Here is a 24,821-nt window from a genome sequence, read left to right as displayed (position 1 = left end):
TGTTACAGTCGAATGACAGGGGAATGCTCGATTATAGTCGGTTCTTATATTCTGATCCTGTTTAAACTCTCGGTGGAAATTAGGCCACAGACTCTTACATAATGCATAATACATAAGACATAAGAAATCCAACCAATCAAAATTTTTTATTTCATGGAAAGGAAGGAAACGAAGGACTTTGATTGGTACATTTTTTTTATGCATTACGTGTTATGTGTTATGTAAGAGTTTATGCTCCCTACTTTAAGGGTATATCCACATAAATTTGCGTAGTGCATAAGTATATGTATAAAGAAAATTATCCAATTGTATTTATCTTATAAAGACGCACATAAAATGTGATTAGATAACTTTCTTTATGCATATGTTTTTATATGGCTATGCCAGTTTGTATGGATATCATTCTACATTAGTTCTACATTAGATTCTATATTAGTTGCAAGCTGATCGCAAGTTCGTTGAGACAGCCAATATGAAGTTTTGATTTCAAAATACAAGCTTCAGACCGGCTTAACAGGGGATTGATTCTGTATCTTGAACGAGGTGAAAATTACAAAAGTGAACGAATTTATTGGGTCATCTAAAAAATATCCGCGGTTTTTTGTCACTAGATGTGTGTTGATGGTCATATATCTAGTGACAAAGTACCGCGGATACTTTTTAGATGACCCAATATTAGAATACTGATAATTTAATTGGTCAACACCTAGTAAATTTGCTCACTTTTATAATTTTCACCTCGTTTCAAGATACAGAATTGATCCTCAGATTCTCGCATAACATATAAAGCATAAGAAATTCAACTAACAAAAGTTTTTTATTTTATGGAAAAGAAGGAAACGAACCAATCATAAGCGTTCCACACTAACTGCAGAGGAAAAACCATGGGAGCATTCAAAGTGCTCAGTGAGCGATCATAGTACTGAATGCACCCATTAAGTCTGTTTGCGTTACTTGCACTTTTTGCATTCGACATTTCCCCTTTCTTTCTTTTCAAAGCCAAATATTGGGTCATCTAAAAAGTATCCGCGGTACTTTGTCACTAGATATATGACCATCAACACACATTTAGTGACAAAAAACCGCGGATACTTTTTAGATGATCCAATATATCTACTTCATTCTAAGTTCAAAAATATTTGGAGATTTCATGTATTGAGAACAGACCTATTACTTTATAAATCTAGTGACTTTAAGTTGAACCTGCTGTACGTGACTATTGTGATGCATCTTGACCAATCAACGAAAGGCATTTAATTTTTCGAAAAACCGTTTAAAGATGCTGTAGATGTTCACGGTTTCTCGCCGTAGTGATGTTACTCTTGTCTGTTTTTAATTGTACTGACCTTTGCTAGCATTCTAGAAGTGGGTAAGTAGTTAGAAGAAGATAATATTAAGGAAGAGAAGAAAAAGATTTCTTCATTTTGTTACATCTTGTTGAAAAAGTAAGTGCACTCCAAGAAATTGTGTTTTTTTTTGTGACTGACATGAATCTTTAAAACTAATATGAAATATGTGATGTTTTAATGTAATGTTTTTTATTTTCGAATTTTTTTTTTATTAAATTGTCGCTTATGCATAAAATTATTAAAGTTTAAAATCTCAAAAAAATTAATGGTACATATATGTGTATATATATGCACATGACATATATGTGTATATGTATACATATGTACCTATTTGTATTTTCCAAATTGTAATATATTCTTTTTATGAATGTAAAGTAAATATATATAAAAAAGATATATTTGCTTTAATATCCAAATTATAGAATCAGAAATTTCAATTTTTTGAAATGGACCAAGAAAACGATAAGACTCATCATCAATCAGCTACACATACATTGAAAGCAATTAGCAGTTTGAAATCCTTACATATTTCCAAAACATTTGCAACAGACATTGTTCAATCGAAAATTGCGGAAAGTGTGACTACTATTAGTGATAAGGAAAATACCTATAAAGATTGCTCAACAAATATCATAAATAAAAATGAGTGTAAAGAGACTGCAAAGAAGTTTACAGAATTGATGCCACCGCCTAAATTACCAGTAGCATGTAAATCGGTAGACTCTATTCAGCAAATGTCTAATAGTGAAAATAATGTGAAAGTAAGAGATAACAAAAGTGAAATGATCCAAAAAGATTCAGATACAGAAATGAGTGGTTCAAGTAAGGAAAGTGAAAGTAAAAAAAAATGGGTACTGACAGATTTTGACATTGGCCGGCCTCTAGGTAAAGGAAAATTTGGTAATGTATACTTGGCCAGAGAAAAAAGATCAAAATTTATAATAGCCATGAAAGTACTTTATAGATCACAAATAGAAGACGCACAAATTTTACATCAAGTACGAAGAGAAATAGAAATTCAAACCCATTTGAGGTATCAATTTCTGTATTCTGTTTAGTTTTCATTAGTTGTACATAATAAAAATTATATATAAGATACCTAAGTTGAATAAGGTTCACATAATTTCTTTTATTTTTTTTTTAATTCTATTTATGGGGATATTGAAATAAACTAAGTGAGAATCAAATCTTCATTTCATTCACTCCCAAAAATAAAATATTGTTTATATATTGTTTATGTAGAATTTTTTTTGTAAATAAACAAAAAAAAAAGTTAAATTCTGATATTGGGCCTTATTACATGCACATAAATATTGGGTCATCTAAAAAGTATCCGCGGTTTTTTGTCATTAGATGTGTGTTAATGGTCATATATCTAGTGACAAAATACCGGATACTTTTTAGATGACCCAATATAATAAGACACAAATCAAAAGTAAAATTAAAAATAATAAAGAAAGTAAACATTATCTTCCTAAATCACTTTTAAAATGATTATTAATCATAGAAAGGAAATTCCTTAGGACTTACTCTATTCTCAAACGTTACAATTATCTTTAATTTTGTTTGTAATTAACTCTTTAATCTTTGAAAATTCCTAATTTGAATGCAATTTTGGCTTCTTAAAAGATAACATTAAAAATCGTTATTCTCTGACGTAAACTCCACACATAACAAACAAATAATTATAGCTATAATAATAATCACATAAATAGGCCTTATTTAATAAGTACGTTGTTTTAAAAAAATACTTATACTCATTTCAAAAAATTGATTTATTTATTATTATAGCTAGAAAGTTGAATAATATTATAATAAATTATGAAACATTGTGTACTGGTAAATTTTGCAACAAATTGTTATCAAAATGGCTCATACACACAAGTTTTTGTTGTGTTAAAGAAACATATTGTTACCGATTCCAATTCTTTTTTATTTACTTCCTACACACAAATTTTTTAAGCATATACTTCAGATGTAAAGCGAATTTTTAAGTAATAAATTTAAAAGTGGACCTTATTTAGTACTGGGCCTTATTCAACTACTTTATTTTGACAAAATCAAAGAATTATATTTAATATAAATGTTTTTTTATAGACATCCAAATATTTTGAGAATGTATGGATATTTCTATGACCCCAAGCGAATTTATTTAATATTGGAATATGCACCAAAAGGGGAACTTTATAAAGAACTGCATAATCAACCTAATAAACGTTTTGATGAAGTAAGGTAATAAAAGAGAAATTATGTTTTGTAGATATAATTGTAGATATAATTATATATATATGTATATATATATATATATATATATATATATATATATATATATATATATATATAAGAGCCAATACTTTTTATACAAATAATATTTGTAATACTTTTTCTTATTTAATTAAAATAAACACCCTTGTATCAGGTCATCCTCAGTATATGTTGTTAACAATTCAAATTATTAATTTTAAATTATTAATTACATCTATTACAAAGCGTCAAAAAATGAAATATATGTCGATTACAAATAAAACATAGACATCAAAGTTGGATAATGCTAAGTTAAAAAATTAAAAGTCAAGTAATGCTGAGTTAAAAACTTAAAAACTTAATTAATTTTAATTTTCATTTAATTAAATTCATTTAATTTTACTTTTAACTTTTTTAACTTTATATAGTTATATTTTATCATAACTATTAACTTTTAATTTAATTTTTTAAAAGTTAATATCAGAGTTGGGTAGTTGAAGTTATATGGATCCTATATTCGGATTATATGCTTATACATTCGTGTCCCGTCAGAGACATATTTTTCTAATTTTAAATAATTTCAAATATTTTATTTACATCAAAAATTCAAACTTCTTTTTTGTTTTCAAACAATCCGTTAACTTTTATTTAATTTAGTTAAAAAAAAAAATTAACTTACCCAACTCTGATAGCATAACATTCATCACACTCGGAATCTTTTCTCGTTTTGTTGATAGAGCTAGCTCTCATACTTTTTATTAGATTTTAGTCTCAAAGCCTTTGTTTTTCAATAATTGTACATATATTCTTAAGCATATTGTAATTTCTTTGTAGAACAGCCACTTATGTAGCCCAATTAGCAGATGCGTTAAAATATTGTCACAGCAAGAGCGTTATTCATCGTGATATTAAACCTGAGAATTTACTTCTTGGAATTAATGGAGAATTAAAAATAGCTGACTTCGGATGGTCGGTGCATGCTCCTTCATCTCGAAGGGATACTCTATGTGGAACTTTAGATTACTTGCCACCTGAAATGGTTTCCGGAAAAACACATAATCATACAGTCGACTTTTGGAGTGTTGGAGTATTATGTTACGAGTGTTTAGTTGGAAAGCCTCCTTTCTATGCAACAACCAATGATGAAACCTATGTAAACATAAAAAGATTACGGTATAATTTTCCGAATTTCGTTAGTGAAGATGCAAAAGATTTAATTTCGAAGGTATGATTCTCAAATTTGTTCTTAGTGCAATACGTTTTCATTCTAAAATTAATTTTTAATCACATTTTAGTTGATAGTTATTGAACCTGAAAAGAGATTGGATATGGACGGCGTTCTTGCGCATACTTGGATTGTGAACAATCGAAAAGTGGATACAGCACAAGATTTTTTAAATCATAAATAATGTAATTATAAAAACTTTCTTGAATGTATTGCAATTGTGCATATATGTTCACAATATAAAACGAATTTATTGTAATTTTGAACTCAATAATATCACCAGAGAAATGATAATGCATATTACTATTGATGTTTATGAACTTATTATATATGTGTGAGAGAGATTATATATAAATGCTTTATACATAGATGGTTTAGAGACATGTACTAATACATAACGTTTTAAATCTTAGGGACATGTACTAATAAATAACGTTTTAAATCTTAGTCTTTCTTAAATAAGTAGCGATTTATTTACAAGATGTATCGCGTAATGTTGCGTAAAATTGTTTTTTATATTTTTGTGCTACTAATAGAAAAATTACATCTGATTTAGAATTGCTAATTGAAGCATTTGGACATTGGTCTGGATTTTTCAGATATATATCGGTATTATATTGTGTCTTATATCATTTATGCAAATACTTGAGATCTACTGATTAATTCGACCGTAATAAACATTTTAAATTTCTAGTATTTATTGTGTTTCTCATATGTGGCATAAAATAAAGATTCTTAATATTGTTTATATTAAGTTGCCTGAAAAAGATGTTTCCTTATTATATCGATTTTTGCGAAGAATATAATTAAGGTCTTGGTGGTCTAATGACTTAGGACTCGTACAGAATACAAGAGATCCGGGTTCAAGTCTCGACTGAAGTAATATTTTTCGCAATAAATTTATTAACAGTTTTAACATATTAACATCTTTATAATATGATACTTGATAGTAGCATCAAATTATTAAAATTGCTTGTCAATTTAATTCACGATTACTAGAGTAGTTTTAATTGCGTTTATAATCCGGAAGAATAATTCGGCACGCAATACGAAAAGACTACACTATTATATATGCAAGAAACATATATAATATATATTAGTAATTTAAGATTGAATTATTTAAAGCAATGAAGATCCAGCTTTGATCGTAGGCATTTTAAATTTCTAGTATTGATTTCTCACATATGCGGTCTAAAATAAAGATTCTTAATATTGTTTTTACTGATTAATATTAGTTGCGAACGGCCTATTAAAAGTTCGTTTATTCTGTTAGCGAAAATATTCTCGGTGCTATTGCCTTTCGAGAGATGGCATAAAATTTAATGTTGACCAGATTTGAACTTCGACTTTTCACAATCACCATATTAAATATTTTAAATAAAACAATGAGCAAATTCAAGATTAATTCTATTTTAAAACACATTTATTTGTACATATAATTAATCTACACATACTATTAAAAAAGAAAATCAATGTTAATTGTTGTAAAACAAACTTTTATAAACTGATAGAAATCTTATCTTTTTTAATGCTATACTAAAGTATTTATATCTATAGGGAAAAATAATGTGGAATATTATAACTGACTATATTACTAAATATCTTGAAACACAATAATAAACCAGTTATTAATATAGCCAATGTTAAAACTGTATTTTTATGAAACATAAATGCACAGAAATTAAACTACACCATTAAAGAAGCGCCTTTCATCTTCTGTGTAAAAAGTTTTAACTTTTGGTACTGGAAGAATTCTTTAGCGATTCTTATAGGCTTTTTTAATAATTGTACTTTTAAGTTTCCATTGGCTCCATAACGACGTCAACAATTGGTGCATCCATTGGTGTAACTTCTACTGGCGTATCCATGGGTGTAACTTCAGAGTTTTTTCTTACCGAATATAATTTGCTTAACTTTTCATAATGCTTAATATCCTGCAGAATTTGTTATTTTTATTATGCTGTTCAATATGAATTTGCAAATAAATGAATACTTGCCTTCTCACGAACGGACGGTTGCATTTTATCAAATGCTTGAAAAATATGTCGCATCGAAATTTCCGGTTGTCCATAACCAGCTATTATTTCTTTCAATGCTTCCATACCAGCTTCTCTTATCAAAGCTGCTAAATCTGCACCAGTGTAACCATTACACCTATTATCATATGCCACTTGATTTAAATCGACGTCTGAAGCAAGTTTTGGTCTCGTTGCATTCTACAAAAGTTATAATATTAATATATATTAAGTTATTAGAACAAAATAGAATTTTTTCAAAATAAATTAAATCAATTCTCTTTTTTCTCTCTGTACTGTGTTGTGTTTTGTGTGTGTATGTGCATGCGTGTAAATACCTTTGTTACTGCACGTAAAATATCCACTCTATCTGAAGCATTCGGAAGACCAACGTATAAAATTTTATCCAGTCTTCCTGGCCTCAAAACAGCTGTATCTATAATATCGGGTCGATTACTAGCCGCCATAAGAAATACCCCTTGCCGACTCTCCACACCATCCATTTCTGTAAGCATTTGATTAACAACACGTGCTGTTGCGGAATTATCACCTTCTGTTCTTTTAGGACACAACGCATCTATCTCGTCGAAAAATATGACGCATGGCATTGAATTTCTTGCTCTCAAGAAACATTGACGAACTGCTTTCTCACTTTCACCAACATACTAAAAATATACAAAAATCTTTAGGTTTCTTATATTTTCATGTATAATACTATGTTGAAACTTGCCATATTTAAAAGTTCTGGTCCTTTAACAGAAATAAAGTTAATTCCAGCTTCGTTGGCGACAGCTTTGGCTAGTAATGTTTTTCCACATCCTGGTGGACCACATAACAATACTCCACTTGCAGCTGTTAAACCTAATGTATTAAAGTGTTCAGAATGTTTAACAGGAGCCTGCAATAAATAAATTTATATACATGAGTCGCAAATGCCGTAAAATATAGTAAAATAACTAATCTAATAGCAGAAATTATGAGTGACTCCGTATGAAAGCGATCGACTTGTTAATAGATTCCTAGTTAGATCCCGACCCTTATTCATGTATACTTCGATTTTATAGAAAATTTATTTGTTTAAGACTAACAAATAGCACAATAACTACTCTTTCTAAAAATTGGAAAATATTACAGGGATAAAAACATATTTATACTCACGAGAATAGCCATTTGCAATTCTTGTCGTATATTTCGCAGTGAGCCGACATCGTCCCATGTTACGTCGGGAACCGTCGCAAATCCTTCTCTTTTCGCTGATGGTTGAACAATGCGTAGAGCTGTCTCAAAATCACTATGCTCGATGCACAAGGTCGATAAGCGTTCTTGGGAAAGTGGAGGTTCGGAACGTAACCAGGTCAATAAAGTTGACAAGTCTGCTGAATGTTCCTGAATTACATCCATTTCGGCAATTTCTGAAATTGAACTTTTGGGTAGCTTTTGTGGAAATGTAAGATTGTTCTCAATTGTAGTAGAAGTTGTAGTGGTAGGAGATCTTGCTGCAACACTAGTATCAATTAGATTTTCCGAATTTTCGGAAATTTCAATTTCTTTATCCGGTTGTTTCTCGGCTTCAGTTACTTCAGGTAACCTTTCCTCTTGTTTCGATCTATTTAAATCCTCAAATACTCTAAAAAAATTGTATATATATATATATATATATATACACACACACACACACACACACACACACACACACACGCGCGCGCACATATATAGATATGTATAAAAACTTTAAGCAAAATGACTTACCTATCTACAGCAACCATAGCAGCTTCCCTAATTAAAGCAACTAAATCTGCACCTACAAAACCTGGAGTAAGGGAAGCTATTGTTGATAAACTAACATTAGGAGCTAATACAACTTTTTCAGTGTGCACTGCTAAGATTTTAGCCCGTGCTTCTCTATCTGGTATTCCAAGGCACACTTCACGATCAAAACGTCCCGCTCTTCTTAAAGCAGGATCTAATGAATCGGGCCGATTTGTTGCACCAATTACCAGTACTCTGTCTCCGTTTTCATTAAGATTCAATTCTAACAAGAAAACAGAAAGAAAAAATGTAGCTCATAGTCTAGAATAATGTAAAAAAGAATAATGTAAAATAAAATAATAATGGAAACATTAATATCTTACCATCTAAACTTGACAATAATTGCGCAACAATTCTTCTTTCCATTTCTCTTTGAGCTGTAGCTCTATGTGGAGTGACAGCATCTATCTCATCCAAAAAAATGATACATGGTGCAAGAATTAAAGCTTGTTCAAACAATTCCCTGATACGAGCTTCGCTCTCACCGGATACTCCAGTCACAAGCTCAGGCCCTGCTACTTTTATTAGAGGTATATTTAATTCCTATATAAGAGATGCGAATATTAGAGAGAATGAATGAATCATAACTTTTATGCATTTCACAATCGTATATGGAACAAAACAATGACTTGTAAATATATAAGTTGTAGCATATTTTCTAAAATTAAATATTATCTTACTCCTGCAACTGCATGTGCTAATAATGTTTTTCCACATCCAGGTGGTCCATGAAGCAAAAATCCTCTTGGTGGAGATATACCGAGCTGTTTGAAGATTTCAGGATGTTTCATATGAGCTAGTAATTTACAGACAGATTTCAAAACTTTGTCACTGCCTCCTACATCAGCGAATGTAATTTTTGATTCTGTAATAGGTATAATTCTCGCTTTTTTGACTGAAAATTTTCCATTGCCACTTTCCTTCTCTCTTTGTCGTTTTCTTGTAGATTCCAATGATTGTTTTACAACTTGGTTCGCAAGCTGAAATGACAAACAGATAACAAATGTATTTTTCAATCTGAATTTCGTTCAAATTTAACATAAAATCATAATTATGAATTGCATGGAAATGCATACTATGTTTGGTTTCACAGGTGTTTCCAGTTTTGTAGTAGACATTTCTGGCTTTGCTGTTTCTTGCTTTAGGGTCGTCGTTTCTGATTCAGCAGTTTCCAGTCTTGTAGTTTCTGATTTTGCCGCAACTATCATACCCGTAGATTCTTCAGTTGTCGTACATCCAGGTTCAGGAGTTTTTAGATCTTTTTCAGTCTTGGAGTCGACTTTAGATGCATCATCGTCGCTACTAATGTCTATCAATTCTTTATCACTCGAGTTTCCATTCTGTCTATATTGTGGTTTCTTATACATATGTAATAACATATCACTTATCGAAGCACGCTGTGAATCTGACTAAAATGATGTGACTTGATTAAACAATTATTGTATCAAAGAAGGAAATAATCAAGACATGTAATAATACGATTAATAGGTCGAAGGTACCTCAACATCGACATCCTCAAAATCATCATCGTCATACGCCGAGCATTCACGCGTCGAAGGCTTGTTTGAAAAAATCTTGGTAAGCTCATCATAAGCCTGACGTACCATACTACGGAACGGACCGCGTTTCTTACCACGATAATCTCTGTATCGCCTTTGCAACGCATCTGCCATATCATTTACATCGATATATACTTTATTTTCATTATCGTGCATGTACTGCGAAACATATAAATGTAACATGAAAAATGAAGTTCGCTGAACGATTGTGTCGTAAATATCATGCTTGTGCATGATATTAACTTTAATTCTTGCGTATACCGCTTGTACGCGCATCGTGGATCCTACAGATCCCGCAAATTAAATACATCAAAGAGAAAAACAATCGAAAGAAATAGCCTAAACTGACCGATGTAAATCATCGTTTTTTACATTACCATTTGTACGCGACCGATTAACAACTGATCCCGGAGTCTTTGATCCATCCTGTGCTTATTGTCCACGTGTCTCGATCTATAATCTCCACTCGATCCTTGCAATGGAATAATATCGATCGACGAGTTTAGCTTGCCCATTTTATGCATATTTACAGACAAGGATGATCAGCAGGCGAGAATACGACTGAGCGAGCCGTGAGAGGAAAAATACCTCACGGCTCGACACTCGACACTCGACCGTCGCGGCGTCGCGTCGACGTGAGTTTGGCGTCGTGAATTGATTCAACCTTTTCAATACGCACGTCAACAACGCATGAAAACTCGCGTCGATGTACATCAATCTCCTTGGTCAATATATGTATATGTATATATGTATATATATATATATATACACACACACACCATACGTATACAAATGTATACATCTGTATGTAAGAAATAGTAAGAAATGATACAAGGGGTGGAATCATGATGAAAGATGGAAGGGATAACATTATGGTGTGTCGGTGTGTGCGGTTGGACAGTGGCTTAGTTTCTATCGAAGGTTTAAACAGAATCAGAATGTAAGAACCAACCAATTACAGTCGAACATTTCCCTGTCATTCGACTGTAACAGGGGAATACTCGACTGTAGTTGGTTGATTCTTACATTCTGATTCGGATTAAATCCTCGGTGAAAACTAGGCCAGTGTCTTTTTTCAAATTTCTGCCCTCTCCGTCTATGGACTATTCCATATATCAGCGTATGAGGCTTCGCACAATAAAAGGAACAGGGGACAGGGAATAAGAATTTCAACCTATCAGAAATCATGTATTGTGGAATACACACTTTCTGATAGGTTGAAATTCTTATACTCGTATTCGTAGGCTCTGGTCAAAGCCTCACTAAAAATGCTTTGAAGCATTTGATGGACCAATTAGAAGAAAGAATTTTACAAATTGATCAATTAAAAAACGCTTCAAAGCATTTGCAGCATCTCGTTGACCGTACCCATAGTACGGGTTTTATATTTAAGGCTTCCTTAAATTTATCTTTAGATGCTCAGTCAATGAAATAATTTATAGAGTATCTAAAGATAAATTTAAGGAAGCCTTAAGTACAAGGTCTGCCTGATGAATACGGGCATTATTCTCTGTTCTCTGGCCTAGTTTCCACCGAGGGTTTAATCCGGATCAGAATGTAAGAACTAACCAATTACAGTCGAGTATTTTCCTATTACAATCGAATGACATAGGCCTCTGTTTTGATTCTATTCTTCAAACAAATTAACAAAATTAAAAAAGTGAGCAAATTTATTAGGTTGACCAATGAAATTATCCATAATCTAAAATAAATTCGTTCGTAAATTCGTTCACTTTTGTAATTTTCACTTCGTTTCAAGATACAGAATCAATTTCCTGTTTCTTTTATTGTGCCGAGCCTCTAAGGGGTCTACAGTTATCATCCCTATTCGTCTTAGTTCCATGAACCGTCATCTTGAGGCGCTGTTAAGCCACTTATCGATACATACATGGTATAAAGACAAGTGTATGCTCATCCAGCTCATCCGGTGCGCAGAAATCAGAGTAGTGGGGGAACGGACCACTTACGTCATCATCGGCTATTTTCGAAGCAATTCGGGTGAGTTCGGGTAGATTCGGTTTCGCAAAACGGCGCTAACAATGAATTGTGGTTATAAAATTGCTTTTTTAATAAGATTTTTGTAAAAAATTATTTGTTTTCTCATAAAAGATGAAGTGTGCAGTGAAAGGTTGTTGTAATTATTCAAAAAGAGTAAAAATGCCTGAAAAAAGAATACAGTACTTTTGATTTCCTAAAGATCAAGCAATTTCTTTAAAATAGCTTGCAGTTTGTAAAGAAGGTACTTCCATTGCAACAGGTAAAAGAAAATAAATATAAAATTTATCATATATGTTCTTTTGATCTTAAAAATATTAATTTAAAGGATTGATACGTTAAAAATCAGTTGATTAACATGTTTTAAAATATTTAATTATATATCATCATTGTATATTCTGTTGGACAAGAAAATAATATATGGTATACTTTGTGTTCTTAGGAAGAAATATGTTCAAAACATTTTGAACCATCATCCTTTACAAAGTCCTTACAGCAGAAACTGTTGCAGTACTCACCTAAAAGTTACCGAAAAGTACAAAGTGATGCAATTCCTACATTGCATTTATTTCCTGAGTTACAAGACACATCCAGTACTTCATTTTACGTAAGAAAATAAATATATATAAATAGTATAATTAAATACTAATACTAATATTAAAAATGAATTTATTCATCTAGGAAAGATTCATCGTCATATATCGAAAATACTACTGACACATCCGCTGCTGCAGTTGCTACATCTAGTACTTTATTTGATTCTACGTACGAAAATAAATAACATAATTACGATTTATTATCCGATTTATTAACAGCTACGCGTATTATGAATGTTGAATTTGAAAATTATCATGGTCCAAACTTGCGTAAAATTGAATTTATATTTAACGAACTGATAGACATTGTCTGTAAAAAAATTCTGCCAATTAAACTACCACATAAAATAATTTTATGTCTCGTTAGGACTTATATAAGAGTTCGGGAAATAAACCGACAAATTTATGAATCTAACAAAAAAATAAGAAAAAAAATTGATTAAGTTTATCAGTAATAAAGTAATTAATAAAAAATATTAGACTATGTATCCGTTGTTTTCTTTTTCTGAATTATATTTATTTATTTATTCAAAATGTTTTACTTAATTACGATTATGTAATTATATTCCAAAATTTCTAAATAAATTATTCATGTTTGAATTCAGCAAATGAATTCATGTATTCAATATAATATTATCATATATATATTGAGTCATCTAAAAAGTATCCGCGGTACTTTGTCACTAAATATATGACCATCAACACACATCTAGTGACAAAAAACCGCGGATACTTTTTAGATGATATATATATATATATATATATATATATATATATATATGTATGTATAATACATAGAAAATAATTTAAATAATATTCATTTTTCCTTTCATAATTTCTTTATCAATTAGTATTTTATAAAATACTTTTATTGGCATAATTTTTACTTCAGTAATGTCAAAGTATTTAGTACTGATGCATAAAATAATAAAACATTATAACATAATTTAATGATTAATTTATCATTGTATTTTTCATTATTATAGTACTTATTATAATTAATTATCAACTATATTTTAATTATTAATTAAATTAATAAATAAATTTATTTATTAAAATACGCTTATAATAACAGAAAAATATTACATAATTTGAAATATTATAAAAATATGTTTATATATTTAAATGATTATATCTCATTAAACGATGTTTCATATTACGTTTTATATTAATTCATTCAAATTTACCGCTAATCGATGACGTCCGATATCACATGATGGTCACGTGATACCTATATACGCATAAGCATATCCTTGACTTTATACCATGGGTACATATGTATATACATATGCACTGATATTCTAGTGCTGCTTCTTAGAACATATATAAATGGAAGGGGAATAGAGCGTTAAGCTTGATGCAAACATCTGTGCGAAAGAGAAAGTTAGTAACGGATAAATTTAGTAAAGCGCATGCGTCTGTTCCTTGTTCCTGCTGTCCATCATCGCTGTCATTTTGTGATAGCGATGTCATTTTATAAGTTATGTTCTTATACGATTTGTGTAAATTAGCACAAAAAAGAATTTAGGTTTATATAATTATTTATTTTAGAATTTCTTTTCTTTTTTACACCTTCTTATTACAAGTGAAAGAGATAAACTTCACAATTGCTGCTTCTCGACCCCACACACGCGGTACTTGAACAAGGAACGTCGGAACCGACGTCAGTGCATAGAGAACATTTATCCTTTACTATCTTTCTCTCTCGCACAAATATTTGCACAGCGCGAACTATGAGCAAGTATGAGCAATGCCCTTTCCATTTATGTATGTTCTAAACTTGGAGGCTTATTACGATTTTTTAGACGAAATAAAAATTACAAAAATGAGCAAACTCACTAAGTATTAATTAATGAAGTTATAAATATTCTAGTAAATTTGATCACCTTCGTAATTTCATCTGGTGCAGAATTAAGTTTGAAACTAATAATGTATATTACAACTAATGATAGTAAATATAAATATTTTCATTATCAAAAGTATTTTTATCATATATAATTATATACTTCTTTGTTTGAGTATTCATTTCCGATTCACATAATTTTTAACTTTTGGCCTTTCTTCTTTTATTACACATAACATATCTTCTATTTCATCATCGCTACTACTTGTTTCTAATAATTCATTTGTAATAAATAATTTTAGTCTTTCTTCATCCACTATTTTGTAATTTTTTGCTGTCTAACATAGTTTTATTTGTTCGAACACCAAACTGACAAAAATGTCAGTGCAACATTTCTTGAACTCGTTCGATTCATTCAGTTAGTCCGAATACAAATTCAGCACTGAGTCAGTTTTCATTTGCCGAATACGACAAATGAACGCAACTTAAACGCACTGATACGCACAACCCAAATTCGTGGCACCGAAAAAGCATTTAGTGCGCACTAATGCAGTCTATCCAATGTGCCTTTAGATTAATGTCTCTAGAATACAGAGAATCTGGCGATCTCGTAGTCCTCTTTTTTTAGCTACATTCGGTATTGCAAATCTGAGGCGTCGGAGTGCTTTTATATTATAGCATATGTCACATGCACTGTAGAAAAAGAAGCACTCCGACGCCTCAGATTTGCATTGCCGAACGCAGCTTATATTGCATCAGAAGTCAGAACTCCCTTAAAAATGGCGGAATCAATCACCACACAAGTCTTTCACAATTTTTGGGAAGTTAACGCATTGTATTACCTGTCTTTCATCAATTGGAACATTTTATTATGTAACTATATATGACATTATGTATCCTGTAAATACAAAGAATTATTATCATAGTACTTTTATACTATTATTATACTAATATTATTTATACTACTATTCTATATTTTCTATATTTATAACACATTAATTTTTTGTTAGAACGTGAATACATTTTATGCGTGAATATATTTTATTTTTCTCACCGTATAATTTCAGTATTTTGTATTTATTATAATACTATAATATTTTATTTGATTTACTTATGTTCTTTATAATCTCTGGTGCCGGACTTAGGGCCACTTTCACCAAGCTCTAATTAACTTAATATCGGAGAAAAAATGCAAAGAGAAAAGTTATAAATATAGATTTGTAATACTAATTTATAGTAGCAAGGTTTCTTTCTGGTAGCTATTTGTTAATAACCTATTTTTGTGTTCAATATAGTATGTAAAATTACAGTTAATTATAATTAGTGAAATACAGTTTTACTCTTCAGTTCACATTTTTTCTCCAACATCAGCTTCAGTTGGAATCCTACAAAGTTGAAGTTCAGTTGGAGTTCTGATTATTTATATCATTGACGTGTATCGACAGTGGTTTGATGGAGACGCTCAATCATGGTTGCATCCAACTAGTTAATTGGTTGCATTTTCTCAAATAAGTGAAGATTGATCTCCTCTCATATTGCGAATACTGTGGATATTAAAAATAAGGAAAATCATGTGAGAACCGTAGTTTAATTTTATACAAATATATTCTCAACGCCACATGGAATTATCTGTACGTATTGAGGATGGCTAAAAAGTTAGCTGAGAAACACGTATATTACAAATCAATAATTAAATTATGATATATAATTAGGACATATAATTCAATAATGTTGAAATTGACTGCGCATTATTACAGCTAATTCCCTCTCTATTTGCCGAATTTATTATAATAAAAAAATTATATTGAATAGTACATAACCTTACGGATAAAAAAAGTACCCCGATGAAAATGTAAAATTTGTCGAAGCGTCAAAGAAATGTGAACAAAGAATTTTAATGCTTCTTAAACACTTCATTGACTTTCCATTGACTCTTAGTGGTTTTGAATATTTATATACGCTCCACAAACTCTCCTAAATTCCATAAAGTGTGTGAAATACATCTATCACATTTCCTACACGTTTAAAATTTTTTTTTTATTTTTTCTCATACGCTCTTCAACACTCCGCAAAAAATGCATGGAGCGTACTGATACACTTCCTAAACACTTCATTCATTAGTACTTCGTCTATGCTTCCTAAACATTCGGCAAAAGGTACACGGAGTATTCAAATACGCTTCTCTGTACGAGCATTCATGTACGTTTCCAGGATAGAGAGATAAAAAAATTTATTTTAAGACGAAGCGTCATTGAGCTGTACAGCGAATGTAAACGAAGCGTCGTTGAGTAGTACGCGCCAGCAGAGGGACTTAGCGAGAACTAACTTCTCGAATTTAAAAAACTGCACAGACTAGGATAAAAGACGTAACATTGAAAGATTTTTCAGTTGTGTTCTAATGTAAATTCTAAAAAATAATTTTTTGAGTTAAATGTTGAGTTAATAATTTAAGTGAGCGCGCCCCTAGGGCTCCAATAGAGATCCTCTAATCAGAATCGCGACACGAGAAAAGGAGACTCTAGTTAGAGACTCTCTTTACGGTTTCTTTATATTAAGAGTCTCTAGTTTCAGCAAAATTACAAGAAAGAAAGAGGAATATGTTGTGTCTCTTTCTAACCTTCATAGTTCTCGTGTGAGTCGTGATTTCATAAGATACGTCTTTCTATAATATGACTTTTAGAACATTATTAAAAATTATTGCAAAATGGTTGGATGTGCAGCTCCATTTTACAATAATTCTGTAGCAAAGACTACATAATGAAATATTTTGATGTTGAACGTCGAACATTATGGGCGACAAATGTTGAAAAAATTGAACACCAACGAAAAATGCATATCTCTGCAAGGTTAAATAACATATTTGTACAGTTTATAAGAAAATTAATAAAATATGTGACAACTCTGTATCTTTTTAAAATTCTATTTATTTTCTATATATCAATTATGATTATTTAATAAGTTAATCTTTTTTCTTATTATATTATACAGATACATTTTGTTCCAACTATGTGGGAACAAAGAACTGATATGCGAAAATTAAAACCAAATGCAGTTCCCACAATATTTGGTTATTTTTTAAAAAAAGAACCAAAAGAAATCGAAAATAATGTTACACAAGTTTCTATAACAAAATAATAAAGTAAACAATATATCTAATAATTTTTGTCAATCTATCAATGACATTCAATTGTATGAGCTTGATGATGATGTTAAAGAGCAGGATTGTCAGGCTAATGCTGAAGCAACAATACTTATGAGAAGATAACATATTGAAATATATTTAAAATTTTTAATTCAATTTTTAGGTGATTGATGCATCCGAAAGCAATGAATTATCAATAATGTGTCCAGTTTCATATAGAACTCAGTGTAAAAGAAAACAAGAGAAGCAATATAAGAAATTCAATGATATTATCCGAAAACAACAGCTAAATGTTATTAAAATGCTGGAAACAATAAAAGCTTTAAGATTCATTGTACATATTTTAAAAAATAATGATAATATTTTAAAAAAAGATAGTAATACTTTAAAAAAAGATATTAATTAAATAGCTTTACAAACAGTATTTACTGATTGTCAGATTAAAGCTTTAATCTCAAAAAAACAGAACGTTCGAATTTGGTCAAATGAAACTATTGAACGTGCTTTGCAAATAAAATTTGTTAGTGGTGTTAATAAATATATGGAACTTATTCGTCAAGGACAGCCACTTCCATGTCTACGAACATTGCAGCGAAAACATGTAAACTTTGTAAAAATTGCATAAAATCAGTAGGACACATTGAGCGGCCGAAATTTTCCAGAAAGCATTTTCGGTCGCTAGAAACAAGCGACCGTAGAGAGATGGGGGGGGGAGGTGAGGAGAGGAGAGGAGAGGAGAGGAGTGGAGAGGAGAGGAGAGGAGAGGAGAGGAGAGGAGAGGAGAGGAGAGGAGAGGAGAGGAGAGGAGAGGAGAGGAGAGGAGAGGAGAGGAGAGGAGAGGAGAGGAGAGGAGAGGAGAGGAGAGAATATGAGAGGAGAGGAGAGAATATGAGAGGAGAAGAGAGGAGAGGAGAGAGAGTAGAGGAGGGGGAGGGGGGAGGGAGGGGAGAGAGAGAGAGAGAGAGAGACTCTGAAGGATAGACTCGCTGTTTCGTTCGACGAGCCCAGCTCGGCATGCGGAGTCTCACCGATTACAATCGGAGTTTCTATCCTTTTTTGTTTTTTCTCTGTCTCACTCTGTCGTACTTCTGTTTCAATAATTCGTTCTGCAATTCAAGAACGTGATTTCTATCGATTCTGGTATCATCGTCGATGCAGCAAGGACGCATGATTCCTCCTCTAAACAACGATCCTGATATATATTTCTATATATACAAAAATATATTATTATGGCGTTTCCGGTTGATAATATATTGCTGGTTTATTTAGAATGGTTCAATCCATTTCTATAGTTGAATAGCAATACTACTTCGTTTGCGCGCGACCGATAGGAGGAATGGCGCTTCTTACTAAGACTCGACATTCGAGTCGAGTCAAAAATGTGCTGTATACAATAATTTCAGACCTTGCATAAGTAGCTGGCGATTTACAGAAAACCTCAAAGAACAATACTATGCTTGCAGAAACGAGTTACGAGCTTTAGTATAAGAGCAAAGTGTATTCGAAAATTTCATTTATATGCTACGTCTGCTACGAGATTGCCGCTTGTCGTTCCGACATCCGAGCAGAAAGAAAGCTCAACCGAAACACATCACGTTCCGAACCTTGATATATGCATGTGTAAATAATTCAGTAAATAAAGTTTAAACATGTGTTGTATATATGTACACGCACACACACGCGAGCGCGCGCGCACACGCATACATACGCACACGCGTGTGTATTTATGCTATTATTAGGTGCGCAACTAAGTTCTCGCTGTTATTTTGATGCATTTTCATCAAAATAACAGCGAGAACTTAGTTGCTCACCTAATATATATAATATATATATATATATACATATACACATACACACATACATACATACGTACATACATATACACACACATATATATATATATATATATGTGTTATTTTATATATATGCATCAATAATTTACTAAATAAAATGTATGTAAAATACAAAACAGTGTAATTAAAATAATTATCTTCATTTGTATTCATATATAAATAATATGGTTCTTGTTTAGGAAGAAATTATTTCAACAAAATTGAAATAACTAATATCATATTTATTTTATTATTTTTCCTCTCAAAAGAAAAAACTTTGACCAGGGCACATTTATTGATATGGGCCTGAGTAGGTCGATAATTCAGATCATTTCTATGGTTCAGCAACGCACTTTTCATGACAGCGCCGCTGTCGGAATATCGCGGAACTAAAATACTGCTCAGTTTCATGGCTACACGTCAATTTCACTCGTAATATACAAACGAAATTTTTGTACACGCCTTTCTCTTATACTAAAACTCCTACCGCATTTCTAAAAGCATAGGATGTTCGTTTAGGTTTTCCGCAATTCGCCAGCTACTTTTCACTTTGAACGTGCAAGATCTGAAACTCTTATATGCAACACATATTGTGATGTGTTGACTACAGAAGTCGATAACAAAACTGTAAGTCTTTAATTTTCTTTCGTTTTTCGTATTCAAATGTAGCTGGCGATTTGCGTTGATGTCGATACTTTAATTGTGGAGAAGGATTTTCCAATCCATAAATACAGTTACGAGAAAGGCGTTTTTAAAATTTAATGATAAAACAGGACACTCCAACATCCCCTTAAGATGGTAATGTAGGAAACGGAATAAAAATATCGATAATTAATCGATCGAATTTCCTGCATGATCATATTAACTCAGAGGGCGTAAGCATCTTATACTGGAAATTATATTGGAAATGAAAACCTGTAATATCGACTTTGATTAACTTCAGCCTTCGCTCCAGCATCCCCTTTGACAGTATGCAATGTATATAGATAGTATATTAGACTTTTTTTCATTCGTAAGCTTCAGTTACAAGCGTTAAGACATGGACTGAGTAAAAGAATATATACGCCAAAAATCAATCGAGCAAAAGGGGCACCATCCGTTGTTGCCAGGTTCGCCAAGTCCACCGCCATCGAAGGAAAAAGCGAGATACTGGGAATGTCCTGGAGAAAAAGCGTTAAAGTCGCCAATGTGCTCATCATCAACGTCATCGATGCCATCGAAATATAAATCATAAAGTATAAATATGGATAGACTCACGAACAAAGAAAATACGTAGAAAGATGCGATAAAACGTGTCCCGACATGTTCGCAATTCTTGAAAAGAGAAGAGAGTTACTCCCTCTTCGATTCTAGAAGTTTTACCATATATTATACATCGCAATATACGCGGGTGCAATTAGTCTTGTGATATTCGCATGTACGAACGATTGAAAAGAAAATGTACTTCGCTAAAGACAGCAACTCATATGAAACGAAGAAGGACTGCAGTAACATGTAAGTTTTAACATTCTATACACAAAAGAAACGTTTTAACATTATGTATGTACACAGCATGGAGCATCGCGAGGTGCGTTTATTAGACGTTACGATCTGACGACTACGGATTACAAATTTTTGGAAATTGGAATCAACGTTGATCCACCGAGTTACATGGAGATTGCCTTGGGAGATCATCGCGAACATGAATTGCCGCTCTCGAAACGTGGAAGGGTCTCTACGAGCAGCGATAGAATATTTACAAGATGCTGCGAAATACAAGGACAATTTTATAAGCGTTGGACTACTAACCGTCAGCGTTTGCATGCTGAATGATGCTATGCTCGTACATCTCGATTCTTCGTCCATTCGCATGATGATGAAACGATGCTACGACGTATGTTTGAGTTTGACGAATGTATCGATGTAACGTTCGAACGATTAGCCCGATACGTCGATACGGTCGATATCAAGTATACGCGATTCTTCAACATCGCCTCCAAAAATTACACGCGATAGTGATACCTTTAACAAATATCAGCTCATCGATTGCGAGCTATTGGCTTTAATTTTTAATACATTCGAAAAAAGAAACGATGTAATAATATGTGAATAAAAAATTTTTTTCGTTCTATATATGTACTTTCTTTATTTTCCATCCATCCATCCATTCATTCTATACACGCTATCGTACTCCGTCTAGATAAACATCAAGGAACCCGTTTTTTTTTGTCGTGTTACGAATCATGTATGTACGTATGTATGTATGTATGTATGTATGTATGTATACCTTTTCGCGTAAAAAAAAAAGGAATAGGTATGAAAATAAACGTGCTGCGTGAACTTTCAGCAATTCGATGAGCTGCAAATAATCGCGGCTACATTATAAAAAGTGCTGCAACGATATAAGCGATAACTTTTCTCGTGACGGCACTTATGCTCTAAAGTGTTTTATATATTATACAACTGCCGCCTATAGATAAATCCTAGGTAAGCTCATCAAAGAGAATCAAGATCGATTCTCAACGTCAGTCTTTGTCCTGCTTTGTCCGCGCGCAAGACATATTATAATATCAGTATTTTTTACGATTAAAATTAAAAAATTAGAAAATTTTTAATGTATATGTACAACATATAATTCATAAATATATGTATAATATATAAAATGATATCATTAATATACACAACAGTGTAAACATTTTTAGTAAACTCAGGACCTCTCTATCCAAGAAACTATCAGATCTAGCATTCCTAAAACGCTGCAGGGATAATAGTATCATCCCAAAGTTCCTACAACTCAAGAACCACCTAGGAACTCAAAAATCTAAAAACATCCTCCACAAAACCAGCCTTATCCTTACCAAAGAACGTATCCATTTCACTAAGTCACGAATAGCCCAGATCACAACATCTTTAAACTGCACCTGTTCCTATCCGCCACGCTACGACATGACATCTGGCAAACCCTGGACCGCATTACATATGAACAAGCCAGACTACCCAACTTTTACCCAATCCTCTGAAAGACAGAAACAGAAATATATGAACCTCGCCCCTCATAAAAAACCAAACCCCCCCTACATTACGTCAAGAACCTATCGAACAAAAACCTGTCCCAGGACACTATATCTGCGCTGGCCAAAGGCCCTAATTTCGCGGTGGCACCTAAGAAGGTTCCAAAAGAGGAAATAATCAGCCAAATAGAGTCAACCATTTATCGGCTTCCTCCAGAGCAGGCAGATGATATCCGCAGACAGGTAGCCAACGTCCTGTCCAAAGCCAAACCCCCGTCATCAAACATCACCAGACAGGAGCGATTGGCCCTACAAGACCTAAACAGGGACACAGACATCATCGTGCTGCCAGCCGACAAGGGCAACATGACAGTAGTCATAAACACATCAGACTACAAGAAAAAGATGAAAGGTCTGCTCTCGGATAAAACGTATAGAAAGTTTGACAAGGATCCAACCAACACAATCACACAGAACATCAGGGACCTTGTGGAAAAAAGCAACATCCCAAACGAAACCAAAAAAACATTAAAACTCACAAACCCTCTCCCACCGAAACTATACGGACTACCAAAAATACACAAACCCAACGTCCCCCTCAGACCAATTGTTAGCGCCATAAAGTCCCCGACATTTAACCTATCCCGCTTCCTAGCAAAAACACTACAACCTCTGACTGGAAAAACAGAATCACACATAGCCAACTCAACGGACTTTATACATAAAATTCAAGAAATCCGACTACAGCCCACAGATCTACTCGTTAGCTTCGACGTAGAATCCCTGTTTACACAAGTCCCAATAAAAGATACGATTAACATAATAAAAACCTCACAAAAAGTCTCCTCCGACCTCATCCCACTAATAGAGCACTGCCTAACGACCACGTACTTCTCCTACGACAACCATTTCTACGAACAAACATCAGGAGCAGCTATGGGCTCTCCGATTTCTCCTGTAATCGCTAACATCTTCATGGAACACTTCGAGAAAGAGGCTCTCAGGAAAGCCCCAAAGAAACCAGAAGTCTGGTTCCGGTACGTAGACGACACATTTGTAATATGGAGACACGGCAGATCTGAACTCCGAAAATTCCTCATCCACCTCAACAAACAACACCCCAATATCCGTTTCACCATAGACATAGAGGAAAACGGGAAACTCCCATTCCTAGATGTGCTGGTGTCAAAGGAGGCCAACGGCACCCTAGGGCATCAAGTGTACAGAAAAACAACACACACGGACAGATACTTACATGCTGAGTCACACCACCACCCAGCACAAAAACAATCAGTAATAAACTCACTGGTACACAGAGCCTTCGCCATCTCCGACAGAGGACATCTACGGACAGAAATAAACCATCTAAAACAGGTCCTACAAAACAACGGACACGACAAAAAAGACATAACCAAAATAATCAACAAACACACAAACAAGACAACGGCTCCGAACACACAAATAGACGACAGGACTCTAACCATTCTCCCTTACATCAAAGGAACTACAGACCGGATCGGCAGGATATTGAACAAACACAATATCCGAACTATCTACAAACCACCCAAGAAGATAGGACAAATCTTAAAAAACCCCAAAGATCCAAGACCGCCACTCAGTTCCGCAGGAGTATACAGAATACCGTGTTCCTGCGGACAAGTATACATCGGGGAAACCGGGAGAATGGTAAACCTACGGATAAAAGAACACCAACGAGACGTTAGACTGAAACACGTCACACAGTTGGCACTATCAGAACATAACGTCGAAACAGGACATCAAATACTGTTTGACCAAGCAACCACGATAACCAACACCACATCATACTTCCCAAGAAAATACAGAGAAGCTATAGAAATACAAAAACACCCTAACAATCTAAACAGGGATAATGGCTATAACATAAGTAAGATATGGAAGACCATCCTCCCGACCAGCAAAGACCGACCAAGATTCCACTATCTGTCTCCCCCATCACTCTAACCCCCCCCCCCTCCACCAAAATCTCCCACCTCAACAAGTAGCGTAACATAAAAAGGAAGGACCTGGAGGAACAGCTCAGTATCAGGCTGCTCCTTGCCCTGATGAAGTGGACTGCAAGGCCCACGAAACGTTGGCACATCAAGAATGGACCAAGACATGGAGAAAACCCGCGAAGCACAGATTAGTTATACACAACAGTGATTGATTGAGCCTTGCTTTTTTATTTTTTTCCTTTTTAT

The 24,821-nt window shown here is 33.0% G+C and overlaps 4 protein-coding genes and 1 pseudogene across 6 annotated transcripts; 4 read left to right on the top strand and 1 right to left on the bottom strand.

Moving 5' to 3' along the window:
* Nucleotides 1–1,086: 1,086 nt before the first annotated feature.
* Nucleotides 1,087–5,585, top strand: LOC105144413 (aurora kinase C). Of its 2 annotated transcripts, none has more exons than XM_087410203.1 (5): nt 1,087–1,369; nt 1,772–2,382; nt 3,447–3,581; nt 4,428–4,818; nt 4,889–5,585. In XM_087410203.1, exons 2-5 carry the CDS (start codon nt 1,796–1,798, stop codon nt 5,000–5,002), a joined length of 1,227 nt encoding a protein of 408 aa, XP_087266329.1. In that variant the 5' UTR covers nt 1,087–1,369; nt 1,772–1,795; the 3' UTR covers nt 5,003–5,585. The 2 variants fall into 2 exon arrangements, with proteins under 2 accessions (XP_087266329.1, XP_011051602.1); XM_011053300.2 differs by having other exon boundaries at nt 1,089–1,445.
* A 638-nt stretch (nt 5,586–6,223) lies between these two features.
* smid (nuclear valosin-containing protein-like smid) lies at nt 6,224–10,961 on the bottom strand. 2 transcript variants are annotated; one of them, XM_011053297.2, is made up of 11 exons: nt 10,579–10,961; nt 10,142–10,360; nt 9,719–10,051; nt 9,323–9,622; nt 8,966–9,185; nt 8,583–8,865; nt 7,992–8,460; nt 7,564–7,731; nt 7,172–7,498; nt 6,816–7,034; nt 6,224–6,752 (listed from the first exon to the last, which is right to left on the bottom strand). In XM_011053297.2, exons 1-11 carry the CDS (start codon nt 10,723–10,725, stop codon nt 6,612–6,614), a joined length of 2,826 nt encoding a protein of 941 aa, XP_011051599.1. In that variant the 5' UTR covers nt 10,726–10,961; the 3' UTR covers nt 6,224–6,611. The 2 variants fall into 2 exon arrangements, with proteins under 2 accessions (XP_011051599.1, XP_011051600.1); XM_011053298.2 differs by lacking the exon at nt 10,579–10,961 and having other exon boundaries at nt 9,719–10,065; nt 10,142–10,277.
* An 88-nt stretch (nt 10,962–11,049) lies between these two features.
* On the top strand, nt 11,050–13,246 carry LOC105144424 (uncharacterized). Its single transcript, XM_087410529.1, has 3 exons — nt 11,050–11,076; nt 12,639–12,803; nt 12,981–13,246. The coding sequence occupies exons 1-3, from the start codon at nt 11,050–11,052 to the stop codon at nt 13,233–13,235; spliced, it is 447 nt and encodes a 148-aa protein (XP_087266655.1). The 3' UTR covers nt 13,236–13,246.
* A 679-nt stretch (nt 13,247–13,925) lies between these two features.
* LOC147908348 (uncharacterized) lies at nt 13,926–18,460 on the top strand (annotated as a pseudogene).
* Nucleotides 18,461–21,161: 2,701 nt separating this feature from the next.
* LOC147908347 (uncharacterized) lies at nt 21,162–24,582 on the top strand. Its single transcript, XM_087410528.1, has 2 exons — nt 21,162–21,176; nt 22,705–24,582. Exons 1-2 carry the CDS (start codon nt 21,162–21,164, stop codon nt 24,580–24,582), a joined length of 1,893 nt encoding a protein of 630 aa, XP_087266654.1.
* Nucleotides 24,583–24,821: the final 239 nt, after the last annotated feature.

Source organism: Acromyrmex echinatior, chromosome 10 (assembly GCF_024713525.1).
Source record: "Acromyrmex echinatior isolate Ae372 chromosome 10, ASM2471352v2, whole genome shotgun sequence".
NCBI lineage: Eukaryota > Metazoa > Arthropoda > Insecta > Hymenoptera > Formicidae > Acromyrmex > Acromyrmex echinatior.
The sequence above is the reverse complement of the archived record's forward strand: the minus strand, read 5'-3'. Positions and strand labels throughout refer to the sequence as shown.

Coding starts and splice junctions, on each gene's coding strand:
- LOC105144413 (XM_087410203.1), top strand. CDS start 1,796: ATGGACCAAGAAAACGATAAGACTCATCATCAATCAGCTACACATACA. Junction 3,582..4,427: donor AAACGTTTTGATGAAGTAAG/GTAATAAAAGAG, acceptor ATTTCTTTGTAG/AACAGCCACTTATGTAGCCC. Junction 4,819..4,888: donor CAAAAGATTTAATTTCGAAG/GTATGATTCTCA, acceptor ATCACATTTTAG/TTGATAGTTATTGAACCTGA.
- LOC105144424 (XM_087410529.1), top strand. CDS start 11,050: ATGAAAGATGGAAGGGATAACATTATG. Junction 11,077..12,638: donor ATGGAAGGGATAACATTATG/GTGTGTCGGTGT, acceptor TTGTGTTCTTAG/GAAGAAATATGTTCAAAACA. Junction 12,804..12,980: donor CATCCAGTACTTCATTTTAC/GTAAGAAAATAA, acceptor AATAAATAACAT/AATTACGATTTATTATCCGA.
- smid (XM_011053297.2), bottom strand. CDS start 10,725: ATGCATAAAATGGGCAAGCTAAACTCGTCGATCGATATTATTCCATTG. Junction 9,623..9,718: donor CACCTGTGAAACCAAACATA/GTATGCATTTCC, acceptor TTGTCATTTCAG/CTTGCGAACCAAGTTGTAAA. Junction 8,461..8,582: donor GCTATGGTTGCTGTAGATAG/GTAAGTCATTTT, acceptor CAATTTTTTTAG/AGTATTTGAGGATTTAAATA.